Here is a 23,453-nt window from a genome sequence, read left to right on the forward strand (position 1 = left end):
CAGTACGGAAGCTCTATGTTTAGTCTTATTTATTTATTTATTTATTTATTGATTTATTTTGTTGGTTGTGGGGCTTGAACTCTGGGCTTGGGCTCTCCCCCTGTGCTCTTCAGCTCAAGGAGAGCACTCTACCACTTGAGCCACAACGCCACTGAGTTTCCTGCCCAGGCTAGCTTTGAACTGCGATCCTCAGATCTCAGCCTCCTGAGTAGCTAGGATTACAGGCATGAGCCACCAGCACCTACCTTATGCTTAGTCTTTTGAGGAATCTACACACTGCTTTCCAGAGTGGGTGAACATGTTTACATTCCCACCAGAGAGACAAGGATGTCCATTCTCTTTACTTCTCTTCAATATAATACTGGAATTCCTAGCAAGAAAAATAAGGCAAGAGATAAACATGAACGGGATCCAAATAGGGAAAGAAGAAGTAAAACTATCCCTTTTTGCAGATGACATGATCCTGTATTTTAAAAAACCCTTTAGATTCCTCTCCCAAGTTACTTGAGCTGATTTGAAACGTTGGCAAAGTAGCAGGGTATGAAATTAACCCACAAATGAACCCTAAGATATGTATTCAAATGTTTTTTTCTTTCATGGGATTGTTTCTAACACATTTATAAGATGATTTCTTTGTTGCTTTGTATGTCTCTCCCCCACATTATAACCTCTGCTTTCACTGTATTTGATTTCAGTATAATCTGTGGAGGGGAAGGGAAAAAACAAATCGCTTAAATAGGGATACAGGTGGACCCATTGCAGCAATGAGATGTACAAGTTATTATGTCGAAAATGAACTTTACAACTTTGGTGGGGGGGAGGATTGGGTGGGGGTGGGGGGAGGATGGGAAAGGATGGGAAGGGGAAACAAAGGAGGAGGCTACAATGCTTGATAAGAAATGTACTCATTACCTTGCCCATGTAATTGTAACCCCTCTGTACAGTATTTTCACAATTAAAAAAAAAGGAAAAAAATTAACCCACAATAATCAATAGCTTTTCTGTATGCCAACAATGAAAAAAGAGAGACTGAAATCAGGAAAACAACTTTGTTTGCAATAGCCCCCCCCCAACAGTGCTTTTTTTAAAAAAGGAATTAATTTTCTCTGATAGCAAGAGTTTGAAGACAGGTGGTCCTGTTTATGATAGAGATACTCAATGATTTCCACAAGTCCCAGTGTTTTCATTTATCCCTTCCATAGTTTTATTTTTTTAATGCCAGGTTCTGAACTCAGAGCCTACTTGCTGTTCCTGAGTTTTTTGCTCAAGGCTAGTAGTGCTCTACCACTTGAGCCACAGATCCACTTCTGACTTGTTCATGTTTAATTACAGGTAAAATTTCATGGACTTTCCTGCATGGGCTGGCTTTAGATTCTGTTGTTCAGATCTCAGCCTCCTGAGTAGTGAGGATTTATAGGTGTGAGCCAAAGGCACCTGTTTGTCCTAGGATTTTTGAGTGTGGAACTTACATCCATGTACTTGTATTGCCTGCTCATGGACTACCTGTAGGGATTCTGACCCTGCCACATACTGCCTAGTCTCCAGGTCCTTCTTTAAAATCTTTGTGGCGACCCATAATTCTTGCATTCCACATGCTTGAAAACTCAACATCATGTGAATGGCTCCAAAATGGACTACCATCTCAGTCAAAAGTTAGGCCTTTTTAGTTGCCTGAAAAGTTGAACCTGGGGAACCATTATCCCAGGTGTCCTTGTGTGAGCATGTCCTCACCACATACCTTACTTTCCACACTCAGCTCCTTTCTTAATGTCTTCTGTTTGTTGTTTTGGGGTTGTCGTGCTGATATTAGGGCTTGAACTCAGGGCCTATACACTGTCCCTGAGCCTTTTTACTCAAGGTTAGAGCTCTATTATTTGAGCCACAGCTCCACTTCTAGCTTTTATGGTAATTAATGGAGATAAGAGTTTTATGGCCTTTTCTGCCCAGGACTGGCTTCTGTGATCCTCAAATCTCAGCCTCCTGACTAGCTAGGAAGTAATGCCCTTTAAATGAGGTTTAACCTTTCATAGCCTTGAGCCTGCGGTGGGTGGATTCTGGCCAATTCTTGTGGGGACCTCAATAAACCTTTCCTTTTTCTCTGATGGAAAATACTTGACTTTTTAAATAACATTTATATCTTCAGAAACTATATCTTCCTTAGTCTCAACATTACATAGGCTTTTAAATCTAGTTGTAAGTTTTTCAAGTTATTTCTACTCTACATTCTGCTGTTGATTCTTGCTGAAAATCTCACTGACAGTAGCCAGCAATAACCATGACACTATCTGAATACTGGGCTGCCTTGAAATTTTCTCTACCAAATAATTAATCACCTTTACACTCAGTCTCACACAAAGTATTAGGGCATGAACAAAATGAGGACAAATTCTTTGCCACAATGTAACATGAATGACCTCGAGTCCATTTCCTGATAGAGTTCTTGTTCCTATCTGAAACTTTATGAGTACAATCGTTAATATCTGTATTTCTTTTGGCATTCAGGTCTTCTGAACTCCTACCGGAATCATCCATTATGTTCTACTTGAAGCATTCCAGGCTTTCTCTATCTCCCATCTCTGAACACTTCCAAAATCCTCCCATATACCATTTTTAAAGGCTTCTAAAAGACATGGTCATATTTAATCACAGTAATGGTCTTACTCTTCTAGTAACAATTTTCTTAGTCAAACTTCTTTTTATAACACACTTGATAGAACAACTTGGAGAAGGAAAGAGTTATTTTTTCCAAGGGCTTCAATCATTTGCTTGGCTCCATTGCTTCTTGGCCATGGTGGCAGAGCATTATGGCAGGGAGGGTGTAGAGTCATAAAGTTGGTCACATCATGATGACCAAGAAGCAAAGAGAGAGAGAGAGAGAGAAAGAGACTGAGAGTACAGGATATGTTACAGTCCCCAAATGAAGGCCCCTCAAATGACCTACTCCTTCCCTCTAGGCCAAGACTCCTAAATTTTTGAGAATCCTCAAAATATCACTACCATCTGGGAACCAAGTTTTTTTGGGGGCCACATATCCAAGACATATGGAAAAGAAAAGTAACTTGCTTAAATCTGCTCTATTAGAAAGTGGGAAGGCCAAGATTAGGACCCAAATCTCTGACTCTAGATTCCATGTTTAAGAAAAAAATATTGTGCATATTCCCTATGTTCAAAAGCCATACTGTCCTGATGCCTTACAATACTGAAGTATTTCAAGTTCAGAAGGACCTTAGTGGTTACCTAGTACAGAGTTACTTTTTCTAGGTGTCTTCTTGACTAATAGCATCACAGTCACCTGACAGCATGTTAGAAATGCAAAACCTCAGATTCCTTTTCACAGTTACAGAGTTAGAATGTCTTAGAACCAGACCCAGAAAGCTATGTTAGCAAGCTTACTGGGTGATATTTTTAGGCACTGTGTTTAGTAAGAAGCACTAATTTAGTGGGCAGACTCTACTATAACTCCTTTATTTTACAGATGAGGTGACTGAAGTCTGATGACTTCATTATGCTTGTGGTGTCAAAATGGAATCTGGGAGACCAGATCTCCTGATTCCTATTCCAGTACAATTACCCTCCCACAAAATGTTGCACTGATGCCTGGGATTAAAAACACTGAATAATGTTCAATGGACCTCTGGCTTGACAGCATGTCCATTCACACAAGGGTGTACATATACATTGGATGTTCTCTTTCCACTCCTTTGTGACTCACACAAAAGGTATTTATGCATATCCAAATCCCCTTTTCTTCCTCTTCTTCCTCCTCTTCCTGCTCCTCCTCATATTATTATTTTACTTCCCTTTTAAAATTGGATCTATTCACAAATTCATGTCTGTAATCATCAACCTTGACTACTTTGTAATTTCACCAAGGGAGTTTTGAAGTAGTCCAGATACCAGAGTGTGTTTGGTTTGGATGTGGTCAGTGTTTGGGAATTGTTCAAAGCTCCCCTGGTGACCTCCGTGTTCACGAGAACCACATGCTGAGAACTGCTTTTTTTTGTCTGAAGATATAGGTAGGGACAAGTATTGTCATCTTCTTTTTGTAGGAAAGTTAAGGCTCTGAAACCTTTGATGTCTCAGAGGGGAAAAAATGAAACCATCTAGTGATCCTTGATGTAAAGTAGGTGACAAGTCATTTTTAAGGAGTTTTGAAAGCCAGAAGTCAGTCTGCAAGAATGAGGTAAAACCTGTTTTTCATTTTTTGTTCTCAGTATTTTCTTGGCTTGTGTTTCTTGACATGAGAAGAAGAAAGAAACAGCAGTGAAATGGTATCAGGGATCAAATTTTCATAACTTTAATTCCCTGTTGAGCTCCTTTAATGGCTGGAGGATGATCATCAACTTGGAGAACCTGCTTCCATTTCTCACTGGCCAGTACATAATGATACGGGAGCATCGGAAAAAACCAGATGGAATGACTTGTTCATTCTATACCAGCATACATGCCCCATTTGAAGACTAAGAATATAACAAAGCCTGGCCCCATTGGCTTAGACAGTTCCCCACTGGGGTGTATAATTTGGGACATATTTTCCTGTATACAATGTATTGGTAGAATATGTCCCATTGTTGCTGCTTTCTGAGCTGGATAACCCAGTAATTTAAATTACAGTGTGGCACAGCATTGCCTGATAGTCCCCTTAACTGTGCTTAAGAACTTCTTCTAGCTCCTCCACTCTAATTTCTCACTTTTCCCAAGAGAAATATGCTACTGAAATTAGCTTCTGTGTTACTGTTTCCATAATCCTTTGCTACTTCAAATGTGGTCCATGGTCAGCAGTATACACCTCAGTATCATCTAAGGGCTTGTTAAAAGCAGAATCTTGGCTCCATCCTAGATATACAAAATTAGAATCTTAACTTTTATCAAGAGGCTCAAGTCATTTGTGTGTACATTGTGGTTTGAGAAGCACTGCTATTACACACAGTGCTATTTCCCAACATTATGTAGCTTTAAATGCCCTCTCTTCCCACTGCTGTACTATATCTACTTCCTATTTTACCCTTCAAAGCACAATGCATATTCCTTTTCCTTTGTGAAATCTCCAATATTTGCTGCTAGCATCTTACTCCTATACTGTTAGTATTTAAACAAATTCTTTGTATTTCATTACTTAAATGAGTCACATGTCCATATTTTTTACTGTTCCTGGGGTTTGAACTCAAGGCCTGGGCACTGTCTCTGAGCTTTCAAGTTCAAGGCTAGCAGTCCACGACTTTCAGCCACAGCTCTACTTCTGAATTTTTGGTAGTTAATTTAAGATAAGAGTCTTCTCGTGGGCTTTCCTGCCTGGGCTGGCTTCAAACGTGATCCCCACTCAGATCTGAGCCTCCTGAGTAGATAGGATAAGTCATGAGCCACCAGCACCAAGCCATCTAATTATTAAGAATCCACTTTTTCCCCAAAGTGCCAACACCGGCATTACCCCTAATACTCAAGAATTGTTCTTGCTTGGAACTTTCCCTATTTTGTTTCTTTGGTTCTTTTGCTGCTTCCTGAAGTTCCTCCTCAAATCTGCTCCTCCAAGTTAATGTCTTCTCAAGGTCTTAGCAAATCTCCTTCCTGAAAGGCATGGCTCTTCCCAGTAAGCCTGAAGAGAACTATAACTCCAAAAAGAGAAAAAATTTTTTTTTAACCACTTGTGAATTTGATCTTGTACAAAAAAAGCTTCTAGTGTTTTAAGTTTAAATACATAGGGAAATTTAAAAAGAAATTTATTGTGGAAGACAGTTATTTACTCTATTTCAGTGCCCACTGGTAACTCAAGATTTGTTTCCTAGATTGTAGGACATGCTATTTGTTCGTATCTCTTTTATTGGTATAAATACTCTGAGGCAAGAGACACACAACTGTGGCTACCATCTTCCTGAGTTCTAGGAAGGAAAGTGCACAAATCCTAACTACTTGTAAACAGTCATACGTGAGACTTGCCCCAAGGTAGGTAAGTAGGTGCCAGGAACTCTATACCGCCTTTTCACTTTTACTCTCCTTTCCAAATCAACTCTTCCCACCTTAAACATCGTGTGTATTTTATTTTATTTATTATTTTGGTGGTACTAGGGTTTGAACTCAGTTTGTGGCTCACACCTAGCTACTCAAGAGGCTGACAGCAGAAGGATCATGGTTTGAAGCTAAGGGAGGCAGAAAAGTAAGACCTTATCTCAGAAATAACCAGCAAAAACAGAGCTAGAGGTGTGACTCATATGGTAGAGTACAACCTTAGCAACCATAAGCCCATAAATTTTAACCCCAGGACTAAAACAAAAAAACACTCCCAAATAAAACAAAACAATAGCAACAAAATAGTTCATATCTCCATTCTGATTCTATATATCTTCCAAGCATACTGTTATACTGTATTAAATTGAAATCCTAAATATAATCCTTTTGTAGCTCAAAGCTATTGTCCATGGAAATCAAAAGTTGTTTTGATGTCCTTTGATAGTCAAATAGCTTGTTTCTTTTTTTTTTTTTTGAGCAAAAGCCTGTGCTACCACCAAATTGAAAGAAAAAGGAGTTGAGATGAAATAAACTTGGTAGGAAAATGGCTAATTAAGATCAGATTCTTACTTTACTACATCTGAGTTTGGTGTGACAATAGGATGTCTCTGTATTTTCTGCAGATGGACCCTTAGGACATGTTAGTGTGATTGGTAGTTGGGTAATATAAACAACTTACAGTTGTTACAAATTCAGGAAGGACTGGCTGTCAGTTTAGATTGGGAGTTCTAATACAACATTAATAACTCATATTCAGTGAACTGCCACTCTAAGAAACTTACTCCATATATTGTAAAAAAAATCTTCCCATTTATCCTACCTACTTAAAAATAATTGCGGTGGTTTACAACAAATATGCCAGAGAAAAATCCTCTAGCGTAATACAGGCATGGACATAGCAATTGAGAGGCAGAAAGAGCTCAATGTCAATCTGTGCTACATAGTGAGAAGCTATCTCAAAAATAAAAAGAGGAAAAGAAAGAACGAAAGAAAGAAAGAAAGGAAGGAAGGAAGGAAGGAAGGAAGGAAGGAAGGAAGGAAAGAAGGAAGGAAGGAAAGAAGGAAAGAAGGAAGGAAGGAAGGAAGGGGTAATAGGAAGCAGGAAATAAAAAAATAAAGAAATTAAAGAAAGAAGAAATATAAGAAGTAAAACCCTGTAGAATAGCCAGAGTTGCTGCAACTAAATAATTGTTCATTTGCTTTCAAGTTTAAGTTAAAATTCTAGCTGTTCCTTTATCATAAAAACAAACAAATGTTAATTTGTGAAGTAGACTATGAGAGGAGCTGATCTCTCAGGCTTTCGTATGTTGATGCTAGCAAACCGTGAGAGGTATCTTCAATAGCAACCTTGTAAACATTTTGTTCCTTCTAGTATGTCCTTCCTATAGAAGCTAAAAATATGGTAAAATCCTAAGTGGAAAAAATATGTGGAAAGTCAGATTCATATAGTTCAAATATGCAGTGTTGCTCGGCTCCACCTAAGATTAGGAAATTTCAAGAATTTATGAATAATAATTTTAAACTAGTGCTTCTCAAACTTTAATATACGTGCATACTCCTGGTGGTCTTGTGAAAATTCTATTTCTAAATCAGTGGGTCTGTGTTAAAGCCTGGGAATTTACATTTCTACCAGGCTCCTAGGGGATGCTCGGGCTTCTGGTCCACCGAGTACACTTTGAGGAACAGATCTCAGATACTTCTAATGGGATTTTCACAGACATTTGAGGACAGATCTTTCTAGAGTCCTTATCATGTACCTTAGATACAGATATCTTTATTATTTGGGGGCTGAAAAGATCTAGCATGGTATGTAGTGAAGTTGGTGGGTTTATGTGGATGGTGGAGGAATGAAAATAGGTATAGTTTTATCTCCATGCCTGTTCTAGTTAGGCTTTTTGACAAAAAAAAAAGAGAGAAGAAAAGAAAAGAAAAAAATCTCTGAGACTTTCTCAAGTGAGTGAAAGAAAGAGAGGGCAGGAGGAATAAGAATGTGTCTTGTAGAAATTTGACAAGAACTCCTAAGGGAGTAGCCCCAAGATGCTAGAAAATAAGAGATCTGTAAGGACCAGCAAGCTACCTGTCTCTAAATTTATTTCAATATCAGTGTTGCTCATAGTGTTTCTAACTCAGTCATCTTAAACTCTCATTCTTGGGTGGCTTGTTCAGTCATTCTCCTTCACATCTCCTGCTAACTACCACTAAACTCCAGTTTGCACCAGGACCCCAGCTCTTATTTCCTTACCTGCCATTAGCATCAGTGGTGATTGATGACAGCTTCAATTATTTTGAACATGAATTTCAGATTGCTGCAAAAAGGAATTTGATCAGCAACTGTATGCCTTGGAACGCTGGTATACCCAGGACTTGCTTGCCATTATCAGTAGAATCAATCAATACTGATGGGGGAAGGGCAGAGAAACCTAGAAAAGGAAATGTAGGTAGCAATGACTGCCATTTCAGAGGCCTTGTGCACAGAGACACTTGCCTCAGGAAGGGGTCTGCAACAGATACCAGTATTTTGTGACTTGGTCCATTGTATTCAATCCCTTAGTAAAAGTCATCTCTTCTCTACATGGAGATGATTCAGTCATAGCATGACCTTCAGGCGGGACCAATAAACATAGCACTTGCTTTATAATAATGCCTTTTCATTTCTTCATACTCAGAGACCATTCCCCTAGAAATATTTCACAGGATCAGTGAAGGGACTCCATTAAACTAATAGAACCATTTAAATCAAGCCTTCACAGACCTTTGTATTTTCACTTATTTCATTTTAATTCAGTAGAAAGAAACATTTAAAGAACCTAATCAAGCCAAAAGACCAACATATTACAGGTTTTTGGTGCTGCAAATACAGGAGATGGAATTTGGACTTGTTTTGGTAAAGACCTGCTGGTCAGGAAGTCCCTCTGCTACCTCTAGCCACTTTTCCTCCCCTACACGTATTGGTAAAGCTGCTGCCTCCTTCCTAGTACTGTGATCTCCGAGTGTTTTGAAAGCAAAGAGGCCATGTTCTTGGAGGGAGGGAGTGTGCTCATGCCCTGCATCCCTGAGAGCTTGCCACAGAAAATGGAGAAAGCAGACAAGAACAAAATCTATCTAGTATCCCAGCGTCTCACCTCCTTTCTTTTTTTTTTCTCTCCACTCTGTTTAGAGAGAAAAAGAAGGGCACATTGTTCACCCCTGCAACAGACATTTAATAAGTACTATTTTCCATTCTTATTTTCTGATCAATACACTCAAGGGTAGGTCTTGTCTGTTTCCAGAGATAAAGAACTGCATGCATAACCAGTCTCTATCCAGGCGAACAAGTGCCGCTTTCTCTTTGTTTTTCACAGTGTTTTTGAGAGATAAGAGGAAACCATGAAGATGTGATGCATGACCAGAGGAGGTTTTAAAATAATATTTTATAAACTCATTCCTCATTTGAGCTGTGGATTAGGAGTGGAAAGAATGAGGAGGGCGCTGCATATTGCACAAGCTGATTTTTCCCCCCTGGGTTAAAAAACAAGCAGGCAAATACATATGAGCATAAAAACATGAATAAATGTTCAACCAAAGGAAAGAATAAGTGAATTTTCAATTATGGATACAAAAGTCAGATAGCAAACATGTTAGTAATTCAAATGAGCCCTGAAAATTCAGTGACTAGTTTCCTACCACAAAAATTGCCTCTGTTATATGGATTCAAAGTCAATATTGGGAAGACAGGACCTGTATATAGCCAAATAGCAAAGTATATTTCCAAAAACATGTGGAATGGAGGCAGACTATCATCCTATTAAGTACATGCCTTTCAAAGCTCTTAGATTTGGGAGAGAGATTCAGGATGGAGGAGTGGATTTCAGATTACTGATACAAGATTTCCTAGAGTAGGACTATTATTAAAGTTGCTCCAATAAAGGCAGAGAGAGTATTTTTGATCGTAAATGAAAATTTTAGTAGCAATTTGAATTGGTGTGGGGTAGCCATTAGACTAAAGAAGGACCTGGGGCAGATTTGATGTGACAGAGAAGATGCAAAGAAACACAGGGTGTTCAGGGACAGCAAGCAGAAAAGAAGAAATAAATTCAAGAGACAGATATAGGTAGTTCATAAATGGAAATTTTTAAATGGAAGGTCATGACATAATTGTTTCTGAATAGCTAAAAACTGAGGAGAAAGTAAAATCTTAGTGAAAACTGAGCGGTGCTTTGTTGTCCATATTTGATAATCAATATTACTGTTTCTTTCCAACTCAGGTTCCTGAATTTTTATTGCTCAGTTGTTAACTTTTGTTAACAACTCCATCACTAGATAGTCAATTACCCATAGAAGGCAAATGCATCCTGTTCCTTCCAGAATTTTCCTACACTACCTAGTATAGGGCCTTATGATAATTAGCAGAATTAATTTTCTTCTTTCTTTTAGAGAAGGAGTCACTAAGTACTCCAGGCTGGCCTTGAACTCACAGTCCTCCTGCCTGAGCTGATGTACAGGACTGAAAGACCACACCTACCAACAATTTCCTATTGAAGTAATCATTGTTCTAAATTAGTGTTAGATTTGAGGACATACCTTTCTAGTATTATATAAATCATCAGAGGATTGAGTTATGACTTAACTAATTAGGACCTAATTTCAAAAGGAATTGGTGGGTCTAATGCCAGTTCTTGCCAGGAAAATGAGGTATATGCAATTTCAGAGAGAAGCCAAAATCTAGTGGACATTGGGGAAGACAGCAGAGGTTTTATCTATTATATTCATTGCCATATTTTCAGCATCTAGAACAGATGTTTAAGGCTCGTCTGGAATAGAGTAGTATCTTAAGAAATAGGTGTTGAGGAAAGAAAAGGAGGGGGGTAGAGAATAAAGGAAAAGAATGGGACCAGGTGCCGGGTTCACGCCTGTAATCCTAACTACTCATGAAGCTGAGATCTGAGGATCATGGTTTGAAGCCAGCCTGGGCAGGAAAGTCCATGAGACTCATCACCAATTAAGCATCAGAAACCCAGAAGTGGTGCTGTGGCTCAAGTGGTAGAGCACTTGCCTTGAGCTGAAGAGCTGAGGGACAATGCCCAGACCCAGAGTTCAAGCCCCATGACTGACAAAAAAAGAGAAAAGAATGGGGAGAGCTTCGTTTTTTAATTTTTTTATTATTATTAAAAAGGTAATGTATGGAAGGGTTACTGTTACATAAGTCAGATAAAGAGAACATTTCTTTTTGGATAATCTTACCCCCTTCCTTGCTTTTCACACCAGTTAACCTGCACTTATTTAGTCACTCTTTTATTTCCAAGGGTGACCTCCGAACCTCATGTTCTGTGCTAGGCAGGAGAGATTCCAAAATGATGAGATCTCACAGTCTTTACTTTCTAAAAACAATAGATTTATCTGGTTAGGTCTATCAGATAGACTTAACTGACAGCTAGGTCCCTGGTGATATAAAAACCTAATATAGCAGGAGGTAAATCCTTCACTTGGGCATGGGGCCTGGTGTTACCCTGAGCATGCCAGAAGGAGCATTCAATCTGCCCTGAGGAAAGACAGGAAGCAGAAAACAGTGCAAAACCAAGCAGAATCTTAATAAACTCTATCATGTTTTAAAGACTTGAGAACATTTTAATATCTATACTCCTAAAACTGTGGATAGAATGAACTAAATGTGGAAGACTGCATATTCTTGCATTTTAGCTGCTCTCTATTCAGAGTCATTTGATGTTAGAAGTAGTTTTTTCTTGCCTCTACTGAAGTGTGGTGAGTTTCAGGGAATGCAAATGGCTGCTGTGAATTTGTCATGCTGCAGCTTGTCAAAGAATTATGGCTTCATAAGCACAGTCTAAATGACATAAATTGAAGGTCTGGTGTCTGGGCCAAACTTGTACTGTAGCATGTATCAGAAATAACAGCTTTGTTAAGTATAATCCATTAGCACCACTTCTTGTTCTTTTCTGGGTAAATTCCTGTTCTTGTGACAGGGATTAATGATCTAGCAGCTATAAGGTGGCCTTTACATTTTGTACCACCCTATAACATTAAAGATCTGTGCTTCACCTCAAAACTAACAAATTTTCTGAAACGGATACGTAAACTTGACATCAAAGAACAAGTCAGTGGCAAAAAACAATGAAATTATAGTTAGTTGCATTAATGTACATATAGGAAAAGATGCTAGGAACACGGCTAATGCACTTTTGTGTTGTTCCAGTGCTAAGACTTGAATTCAGGGCCTAAGAGCTGTCCCTGAGCTTGTTCCACTCAAGGCTAGCACTCTACCCCTTGAGCCACAGCTCCACTTCTGTCTTTTGTATGGTTAATTAGAGATAAGAGTCTTATGGACTTCCCTTCCTGGGCTGGATTTGAACTGTGCTCCTCAGATCTCAGCCTCCTGAGTGGCTAAAATTACAAGTATGAGCTATTGGCTTCCAGCTGCTGATAGACTTTTTTTTTTGGGTCCAGTCATGGGGCCTGAACTCTGGGCCTGGGCACTGTCCCTCAGCTCTTCAGCTCAAGGCTAGCGCTCTACCACTTGAGCCACAGTGCCACTTCCGGGTCTTTTCTTTTTGCTTATGTGGTGCTGAGGAATCGAACCCAGGGCCTCGGGCATGCAAGGCAAGCGTTCTACCACTGAGCCACATTCCAAGCCCTGCTGATAGACTTTTTAAGCAAGAAAATACATAATGTCTAGAGGCAGATGATAGATTCTACTTTGACTTTTGCTTCTTGATTTCCTTATCCAGGTGCTGACTCCAGTACAGATCAAATCAATTTGCCAGGCAATTCTGGACTCTGGGAAGCAGTATGCTATTAAGAAGAGGAAACCATTCCCTCTGATGTATTCTTACTATGGAACTGAATACTTGGGTGAGTGAAAGTGTTGATACAGGCCAGTAGCTGGGGGCAATCTCTAATGTTAACCTTAGGTAAAGAATAGAAGCTTTGTTGTTGTTGTTGTTGTTGATTGTGTGGTCTAAACTCTGGGCCTGGGCGCTGTCCCTCAGCTCTTCAGCTCAAGGCTAGCTCTCTACCACTTGAGCCATAGCACCACTTCCAGCTTTTTCTGCCTATGTGGTGCTCAGGAATTGAACCCAGGGCCTCATGCATGCAAGGCAAGCACTTTACCACTGAGCCACCTTCCCAGCTCAAAAGTAGAAGCTTTTGTTATTGCTATAGGCCAATACTATTCATTTGCAAGAAATATTAAAATATCATTTAGAAGCAAATATTGAAAAGCATTTTAATTGATAATTTACTATTTGCTTTTATAAGCTGCCTGGCAGAAATGTAGCACTTTTAATACTTTCCACTAAAGACTAAAATCCTTACTACTACTTGAAAACTCATCTGCCTATTTTTATTTTTTACTTAAGATGTCTCACTGTGTTTCCCAAGCCACCCTTGACCTCCTTGGCTCAAGTCATCATCTTGTCTTGGCTTTCTAAATAGCTGGGACTATGGCCATGCACTGCTGTGCCAGGCTTAATTTTGCTGAAAGATTTTGAACAATTTTCACATATGGTTGAAGGTAGTGCCTCTACATAGGGGAACAGGATTTAGTCACTGATATTTTTCAGTTTTTATTTTATTTTATTTTTTTTATTTGTTCTTTCGATAATGGGGCTTGAACTCGGGGCCTGGGTGCTGTCCCTCAGCTCTCTACCACTTGAGCCACAGCGCCACTTCCGGCTTTTTTCTGCTTATGTGATGCTGAGGAATCGAACCCAGGGCCTCATGCATGCAAGGCAAGCACTCTACCACTGAGCCAACTTCCCAGCCCCTATTTTTCATTTTTTAATAGTAGTATGCAGTGACTAATTTCAAACTCTGGTCCATGCAAGGGGTAAATTCATTCCCCCATCTGAGTCCTTGCATGCCTGAGCAAGATTTGCAAGGCCCTTTGTAGACCACATACCTCTTTCTCAAGATTCAAAACTATCATTTCCATATAGGTTCTGTCCAGCATAGTTTCCCACACGCAAATTCACTTTATGTCTTTATATCACTGTGCAGCTTCTTTTTTTCCTAGAATGCCTACCTTCTCCCATGCCCTCATCTAATTATAAGACACAGACCTCCAGACTGCAACAAAGTCATGAGGTCTACTAATGCATTTTCTATGCCTTAAGCAAATGAATCATCGAACCTTTTCTGGGTGAACTTACTCACATGTTACAGGTTTTCCCCTGTAGCAATTTGGGTAGTGTCATGTCTCTCTGCCCATAATGTTATTTGAAGCCCTCTTCACATAACACTATAATTAGTAGTTTACCCGTCAACCACCTTAGAAGACTACGTGCACCTTCAGGATGGAGAGTTATAGTCATTCAGTTTTGTGATCCCTTGGACCTTTGCCACAGAGCCTGCACATAATTAAGGTGCCCAAATGAATGAATGAATAGCTAATGATTAATGAAAGTTTTTTCCAAAAAACCCCAACAAACCCTTTTAGTTCCTGTTTAAATTTCCCTGGAATCAGACCCTGAGCTATGGAATTGTGTGTAAAGTTTTTATTTAAAAGGTGATCCCAGAAAGTATTTATAGAAGAATAAGGAAATGAGATAGGGAAGAGAAAAATGATTATTGAGTGTGTAATAAAAAGCAATTTTGGAGAACTGAGGCTGTTTTACTGAGGACATAGAACATGCCTCAGAATTGTCTCATCCAAGGACTGAGAAAACTCAGGTGTGCCTCCACCATCTTCCTGCTTTATTAATCTGCTGCTCCAGGAGTGTTAATTCCCTAGTAATCTTGACCTATCTCTGTGAACTGAGCACATTTCTATACCCAGACAAGGCCTCAGGCAGAATGATAGGCACTTGAGGTAGAAATGGGGAGCACAGATGCACCTGAATGGTAAGTGTGACAAGGCACTGACAGTGTCTGCCTGAGTCCTCTGATGGGACTATTCTTTACATTCTGAAGATTTTTAGAGGAATTAGCATTCTGGCTATTGACATACATAGTAAATGCCAAATTTCTATGGACTGTATACACATTTTCCTGAAAAGCAAACTTCTAACAATCCCAAATCCAGTGAGAGAAAAGTACTTTGAAATTTCATGGTGTTATTTTAAAACAAAATCTCTAAAGTAAGAATTGTCAGCAAACTTTTCTTATTTTATTATCTTTGATTATTTGTACAAGTGGGTATCAGTTAATATATTAATTTATGAGTACAATGATTCTTGATCAATGCCATGCCTTCCATCATTTCTATCTATTCCAACTCTCCCATTCTCTCAAGTTACTTGGCTCCATTTGAACATATGTACAGTGAGTACTGTGACTGTATTCAACCGCCTTTCCTCTCTCCATTTGTCCCTTCCTTTCCCATTAGGTCCCCCTCCCTCATACAAAACAGGTTTCAGTTTCTTTCTTTTTGAAAAGTGTTGTTGTAAAGGTGATTACATAGGGTTTACAGTTACATAAGTCTCTTTTTCTCTGAAAAGTTTAACAGTAAATATTTTGTTTATTCTTTATGGGTTGGGCCATGATCTCTTACAAATATAACTGTGCTGTTATAGCATAGAAGCAGCAACAGATCATGTGCAAATGAATGACTTGGCAATGTTCCAAAAGAACTTTGTTTATAAAAATAGGCAGTAGGTGAGATTTTTGTCTACTAGTAGCCTAGATCTTTGGTAACTTATGTGTGAAAGTACTATATATGCTTTCAAGTAATATTGTCACATCTTTTTTGGCAGTATTGGGGTTTTAACTCAGGGCATTGTTCTTGCTAAACAGGCACTTTACCACCTGAGTCATACTTTCAGCCTTTTTTGCTTTTGTTGTTTTTCAAATAGGATATCACATTGATGCCTTGTCCAATATGGGTTGTGATCCTCCTATTTACACTTTGCACTTAGCTGGAATAATAAGTGTGTGCCACTGCACACAGTTTTTTATTGGTGGAGATAGAATCTCATGAACATTTCCCCTGGGCTTTCAAAATAGGTAAGACTACAATCATGAGCCACCATGACCATATATTTAAAAAAATATTACACCATCCTATTTTGTCTTACTCTTTTTTTGCCAGTCATGGGACCTGAACTCTGGACCTGTGTGCTGTGCTTCAACTGTTCAGCTCAAGGCTAGTGCTCTACCCCTTGAACCACAGTGCCACTTCTGGCTTTTTCTGCTTATGTGGTGCTGAGGAATTGAGGGCAGGGCCTCATGCATGCAAGGCAAGCACTCTTCCACTAAGTCACCTTCCCAGCCCTGTCTTAACTCTTTTTAAAATCAGTGCAGATTAATTGCATAAAGGAAGGTGTTTCATTGTGACATTTCCTTGCCTGCATATAAGATACTTAGGTCATATTCATTCTCTTTATTTATTATTCCCTCCCACTCCTCCTTTGAAAAAAATAATTTTAATGGGTTTATTACGGAATTTTCATATGTGTGCATAAAATGCACACCAATCATATTCAACCCCAATCATCCTTTTCTCCATTTCTGCTGGTCCCCCTAAAATAGTCCCCCTTGAACATTCCTGTCCTGTTTTGTTTTACTTTTTGATACTTCATATGACACTAGACATATATTTGTCTTTGTGAATCTGCCTTATTTCCCTTAATATGATGATCTCCAAGTTCATCCATTTTCCTGAAAATGGAATCATTTAATTTTCTTTTTAAAATTATCTTACATTTGTTAAACAGGTAGATATTTTATTATAATATTTCTATACATGTTAACAGTATATTCCAGTCAGTCTCTTCCTTGTTTCACTCTCCCTTCCTTCTTCCCTACTTCCCAAAATAATTTCAACAGGTTTTATTGTTTGGTTTCACAGTTGCAGACAATGTATTATGACTATAATCTTCATTTTGTCTTCATTGTTAGCCCAACCCCCTCCCATCTGTACCCACTCATCAGCAGAGCCTACTTCTCTTCTTTATGGCTGGATAATATCCATTGCATACACATACCACATTTTCTTTGTTCATTTATCACCTGTGTCATTCATTTTATCCTATGATACTTTTTCACTAAATTAAGCTGGCTCTTCTCTCTAATTATCTGTGTGAATTATGCTTTATTTTTCTATACAGGGGCAGCTCATGGACTGTCATCCATTCTCCAAATGCTTCTTTCTTACCATGAGCACCTCAAGCCTTCAGATCGGGAGCTGGTGTGGCAGAGTGTGGACTTCCTCATGGAACAGGAACAGAATTGTAACTGGCCACCTGAGCTTGGCGAAACCATTGAGAGAGAAAACGAGCTGGTCCACTGGTGCCATGGAGCTCCAGGTCTCATGCACATTGTTGTCCTAAAAAGGGCCTTTTTTCTAGTTTAGACAAAGGGAGGTTCCATACACCATTCTAGGGCATTACTACATAAAATAACAAGACTAAGATGATAACTCACAAGCAAAAATGTCTAGATTTTTTTTAAATCTCTGACATTATATGTATATGTATAGAGAGAGAAAAAGAAGAGGGGAAGGAAGAGGAAGAGGGGGAGGAGGAGGAGGAAGAGGCAGAAACATATATGTAATCAAAATCTTTAGAACCTTGGGAGGGGTAGCTTAGTGAGTGCTTACCATGCCCAAAGCTATGGTTTGATTCTCAGCCCCAAAACAGTTTTCAGAGCTTATTTTAAAAAAGTAAATGAAGATAGGCCTTGGTGGTGGCTCACACCTGTAATCCTAGCTACTCAGAAGCCTGAGATCTGAGGACTGTGGTTCAAAGCCAGCCCAGACAGGAAAATGTAGACACTCTCCTCTCCGATTAACCAACAAGAAGCCCTTAGTGGATCTGTAGCAAATGGTACAGTCCTAAGCTTGAGCAAAAAAGCTTAAGGACAGTACCCAGACCCTGAGGTCAAGCCCCAGGAATGGCACAAAAAAAGTAGAAAGAAATGGAGGAAATTAATTTTGATAATATATTACATAACTTAATGGTCAACCAATCTAAAAATTGAAATAGTTCGTATTTTTAAATATCCAATGTACATTTTTAAAACCCTGTGTATATTTTACATTTACATAATTCTACAATTCAAACTAGCTACATTTCAAAAGCTTTGTAGCCACATTGGAAGGTGCAGATTGGAAATCTAGGAAATCTTTCGGAGACACTTACTTAGTACGTAGCATGGGCAAATGATAGCTTGTTAAAAATCCCTAATCTCAGTCCTGCCTTGCCTCACTGAATCAGAATCAGCATTTAAATAATAACTTAGGCAATCTGTATGTGCTTTAAGTATGAGGTACAAGCTTTCAACTAATGTTTCCAATAATAGCTAATAAAAAGTCTAGAGAAATGAGAAGCCATCCCCAGTGAACTTCCTGGAATTGAGCCTAGACACTTATCAAACTCCATTACCCACCGGCTTCTCCCTACTCCACCTTTATTTAATCCCATTACACTGCTAATTAAGTCTTTGGAGACTGACAATTTGAAAGGAGTCAAATTCAAACAAATCAATTAATTTTGGTTAATGTCCAGGGGAGAGACTGAGATATCAAAATAGCACAAAATTTTGGATTAGGAGTGGATTTACTTTCAAGGCTGTGCATGTTTGAATCATAAGAGTAAAACTTCAGACTGTATATTTGATTTCTCTTCATTTTGTTACCTGATTTTTATTGCCTCATTCACCCCCTTTATTTAATGTCATTAAATCTAACAAGAATTATTTTTTTGTCTTGGTATAATTTGAGTAGATGTGTAATATAGATCATAGTCTATTGGCATATTTCTCTGACTGCTATATTTACCTGCAGAAAGAGCTTCAAGTTATGGGCTTGCACATTATATGTCCAGGCTAACTACTGCCAATTATAATTTGTAACCATTACTTCTTTTTTATTCTGTCAGTCTTGGGGCTTGAACTCTGGGCTTGGGCACTGTTCTTGCGCTCTTCAGCTCAAAGTGAGCGCTCTGCCTCTTGAGCCACAGTGCTACTTCCGGTTTTCTAGTGGTTTATTGGAGATCAGAGTCTCACAGACTTTTCTGCCTATGCTGGCTTTGAACCGTGATCCTCAGATGTCAGCCTCCTGAGTAGCTAGGATTACACGCGTGAGCCACCAGTGCCCGGCCCATTGCTTCTTGTTTTAATCTTTTTTTGGAGGAAAACATAGAAGTTATTTACCATTCTGGACATTTTATTTTTTTCTTGTTATACTTGATATTTCCATTTCCCACTCCCTTTCATCATTATCAATTATAGTCTCTGGATATCCTCCAAGCATCCTAGTACTCTTGAATATTGGAAATGTCCCAAATTAAATACAGAATATTTTAGAGAACTCACTGTGCTAGTAAAAATCCCTTAATAGAGAGGGAAGATGATCTACTAAAATGAATGAATGAGCCAGTTAATTGATGTGTGTGTCTTTGATGGGCAGTTAGTCTGTCCTTTCTATATACCAATTACCATCTGTCTGCAAATCATGTACTGTAACAGTTGCAGCACAGCACTCATCATCACATTGGAGGCTCTATTTATTTTCCTTCATCATTTTGATAAGTATTTTGAGAAGATTAACCATATGTTCCAAAGCAAAATCATTCAATCCATGGATTCCCACTACCAAAAGTAAATCAATTTATAAATGGATAAAAAGTGAAATGGGTTCCATCATTTTTGCCAACTCCAATCTCTAGCTCAAAGGTTTTGGTCTTCCTTTTATAGAGTGCTACAAAAACAACATCAAGAGTGATTATAAATTGAAGCAGGTCAAAGAAAATCAAGACCTTGCTGAAGGTGACAAGAAATCCCTCCAAAATTCTAAAATAGGAAATAACCTAGAAAAATCATTTCATTTGTCTGAAGAAAAAAATTAAGAGTAGATTGATGAGCAGCACAGATGGTTTTGGGTGGCAGAGCAATCCTGTGATTAAAAACCTGCCAGAAATAATCCACAGCATTGAACTTCATTAATGCTACCTTATCTCTCCTTTTGTTTCCTATTGACTTTTCTTCAACCTACCTAAGGCAATAGCCTGAGGTATCATTTACGCAATTTAGAAATAGTTCTTGATTTAGGTTAATAATTCTGGGTTCTAATTGCAGCTCTACCACTTTCCAGCTAAATAACCTTGAGAAAGTCATTCTCTTCTGTGAAATATGCATGTCAAGATGGAGTAGAGCAACTCAATCTTCTTAACACCATAAACCCCTTTGGTACTTGGACCCTTGCTGTTCCTAAGGGAATATCCCAAATGCTTTGCAAATACCCACATTTATAAGGCCTATAGTGGCATAGAGCTTTTTCTCCACTCAGTGCAGTAAAGTATTGCAGGAAAATTCATATGATACCTTCATAGCCTTGATGACTCTGAAATACAGGATGGAAGTCATTTGCAAAATCATTAAAATAAATTCTGTGGTTAAAATAACCTCCCGGAAGCATCAGGTTACATCATTACTGTGGCAACACTGACATTGCATTTCCTGTACTCTGTGTGAAACAGAAGTGTGAGTAGTTTCAAAAAGTCACTTGATAAGGCTCTTGACTTCAGTGACTTTGAATAAAGAACAGCTTTTGAAGCACAGATTGATCACTAAGCTTTGCAATTCTTCAACAAAGTTGCACATTCCCAAAATGGACCTAGGTAGAGTACATGTTCCAAATCTGGCTGACACAGTTTGGTTTTTTTGTTTTGTTTTGTTTTTGTTTTTTAAACTACATCTTATGGTTTCCAAGATTTATTCTCAGACCATCTTTATTAAGTAATCATGCAATTCCTCAGTGGCATTTGGCAAGGGCAAATAAATTTAAAAGTTTTTCAAAGGCCCTTTAGCCTACCATTCTATGATCTAGGCTGCGGGAAGAGGCTGTTTCATTTTGTCCCAGAACCACAGGATCAATAGCTTTTAAGTTGTCCAGGCTAATGGCCTGGTGTAGCAATTACACTGTCTCAGCACTTGTTCTCTCCACATCTCTCAATTTACTCCAATTATGGGGCCTTGCTGGGATGAGAAATTAGGCATCTATATCTATATCAGAGATATAGATATGTTTACACATATCTATACATATACATGTATACATATGTGTATACATATATACATATGTACATATACATACACACACATATGGAGGAGCCCTTTGGCATGGCAAAACACCATACCACAGGGAAGGGGAACAGAATAAATAAATAAGATACAATTCCTCCCTTTGGGGGCATTATACTAGAGGAGGCAGATATAGAAATAGATTATTTTAATGTTATTTTGTAGAAGTATGATAATTTGTATAGGGAGTGGTGGAAGCCCAGAGGAGAGATTTCTGGTGCTGATTCCAAGTTCAGTGAAGGTGATGCCTGGGGTAAGTTGGGCCAAGAAAGATAGGAATCTTTTTCTAGGAGAAGTGAACAACGCGAGCATTTAGAAGCATGAAAGCACTGTGGGCGGTAAAGTTTTACTCAAGTAAAAAGCTTCAGTCAGGGCATGAAAGAGAAGAGTGAGAGAACAAAGCAGGTGCTGGATCACAAAGGACTTTCTGTTTCATACTAGGGCACCTAGGTGAGAGAGCAATTTAGCCATTCCTTGCTTGGAACACCTCCCTTTTCAACACACTCTATGCTGGGTGTCTGAAAGCAGAGCCTGCTATCAGGTGGACCACATAAGGCCACAGAAAAGTAGGATATGGAAAAGGAGGGAAACCAAAGATTATGGCCTGCCTGGAGCATAGTTTTGCCTTGACTCTGCATAGACATTAAGTGACATAGATTATACACATGAACAAAAGAAACAGTACAAAAACCACCCCAGTATTCTGTCTTGAGGCAAGCAAGCCTCCTTTTGCAGTCCTGTATGGCTAAAACTTGCCGGGGAGTGGATGCACAACATAATCTTTCATCTGGCTGTGGGGAAATCTCTCATGAAAGTAACATCTGTAAGCTCTATTTAGCAATCAGTCAACTTTTACAGGAACTGAGAGAGATGCCTCTGATGGTAAAGTAAAGGGTATCTGATCAGGGCACCAACAACATCTGGAACACCTAGCTAATTCCTCCTCATCTTCCACTATTCAAGTTAGATGGTGACAATCTTTCTTTCTAGTAGGCCTTTCATACCACCAGCTATTGTGCAGGGACTGACCTATGTCCTCTCATGACATCTGTATCACACATAGCCTAATTATTTAATACCTCTAGTTATATGCTATTTAGATTCATGAAGGTAGGAGTTTTTTCTTAAAGATCTGTGGATACTGTGAATGAATGAGAATTGAAGTAAGTTCAATTTTTTTAGAGTCATCTTTTAATTTGTGAAAGTTTTTGTTCCTAAAACTAAAAGAAAGCAATAATATAGATACAGTTTGTCAGTCAGTGCTTAACTGGAAAGCATTGTTTTCACAAAGAGCTTGTTGTGTAAGTATTAATCACAGGGAATGTGAATGTAATGGGTGTAGTTTGAGAGGATGAAGTCATAGGTCTTATATGAATATAAATGTCAACAATTCTACTTAGCTCATTAAGTGCTGGGAGAACCAAAAGGTACTAAAATTGATTCTGAAGTATATGGGAAGAGCAGACATGTCTATAGGTGATTGCAAATGCAGAAATGGATTTTCTTCATAGATGAAAACAGTTCTCCCACAGAGGTAGGAAGAACACAAGACATCCATACCAAGAATGAAAGCCTCTAGGACCAGGAATTATTTACATTACTTTTGGTTTTCAACAAAGGAATTTCTATTTCTATCAAGACATGAAATGGGTTAGTCAAGCAATGAAAGGAAGAGAGGATCTTGATGGATGAGCTATGGTGGATGAGATACCTATCTCATGTTTCTTTTTTCCCACTTCTTAATATAATTTTTTGGGCCTCAGTGTTAGGCAAGTTTTCTACTACTGAGCTACATTCTCAATCCTTTCCCTGTTTTGCTTTTTTTTAAGTTTAGGAGGAAACTAGGCAATGTAGGAGAAAAAAATGATCTTGTTTTACTAACCTCCTTTCTAATTATGAGATCCAGAAGTTAGAATTTAGGGGAAATCACTTCTATTAATCGATATTGATCTGTTCCTGTCTTTGTAATGATACAACCTTTGTTGACAAGTTTTAAAGGAACATTTCTTACCTTGGAACAATGGAGGATTGACTTTACAACTGGAGAAGTCTTGGTGAGGTCATTTGGGATCACTATAGTTCTTGAAAAGCTCTTACAAAAGGGTATATTGTTATAAGCACTTAAACTTTACAAACTCTGAAGTTTTGTGGATGAATGAGCAAGCTGTATAAATAGTTAATCCTTCCAAGTAGCCACATGTGCATACTGCTTACTAGAGTGTATGCATTATTAAATATTAACCCATTTGTAAATTAAATTATGGATTTTATTAGTCCATGTACTTCAATTAAAATGTTTTTCTCCAGCATTCAACCTTATGATGCAATTAAAATGACTGAAACTAAATTCCACAGGGGAAAGAAGACTTCTTTGCAGAACATTCTACAGTCTTGCTGTTCAAAACGTGTTCTTGTCTCTGGGATGGAAAAAAAAAACA

At 38.6% G+C, this 23,453-nt stretch overlaps 1 protein-coding gene across 1 annotated transcript in view; it reads left to right on the top strand.

Moving 5' to 3' along the window:
- Positions 1-23,453, top strand: part of Lancl3 (LanC lantibiotic synthetase component C-like 3 (bacterial)) — a 96,184-nt gene that overhangs the window by 65,693 nt on the left and 7,038 nt on the right. The window contains exons 2-3 of the mRNA XM_013026751.1: positions 12,726-12,849; positions 17,043-17,240. Coding sequence (XP_012882205.1) covers positions 12,726-12,849; positions 17,043-17,240 — 322 coding nt within the window. The remainder of the gene's footprint in view (positions 1-12,725; positions 12,850-17,042; positions 17,241-23,453) is intronic.

Source organism: Dipodomys ordii, unplaced genomic scaffold, assembly GCF_000151885.1.
Source record: "Dipodomys ordii isolate 6190 unplaced genomic scaffold, Dord_2.0 Scaffold96, whole genome shotgun sequence".
NCBI classification, from domain to species: domain Eukaryota; kingdom Metazoa; phylum Chordata; class Mammalia; order Rodentia; family Heteromyidae; genus Dipodomys; species Dipodomys ordii.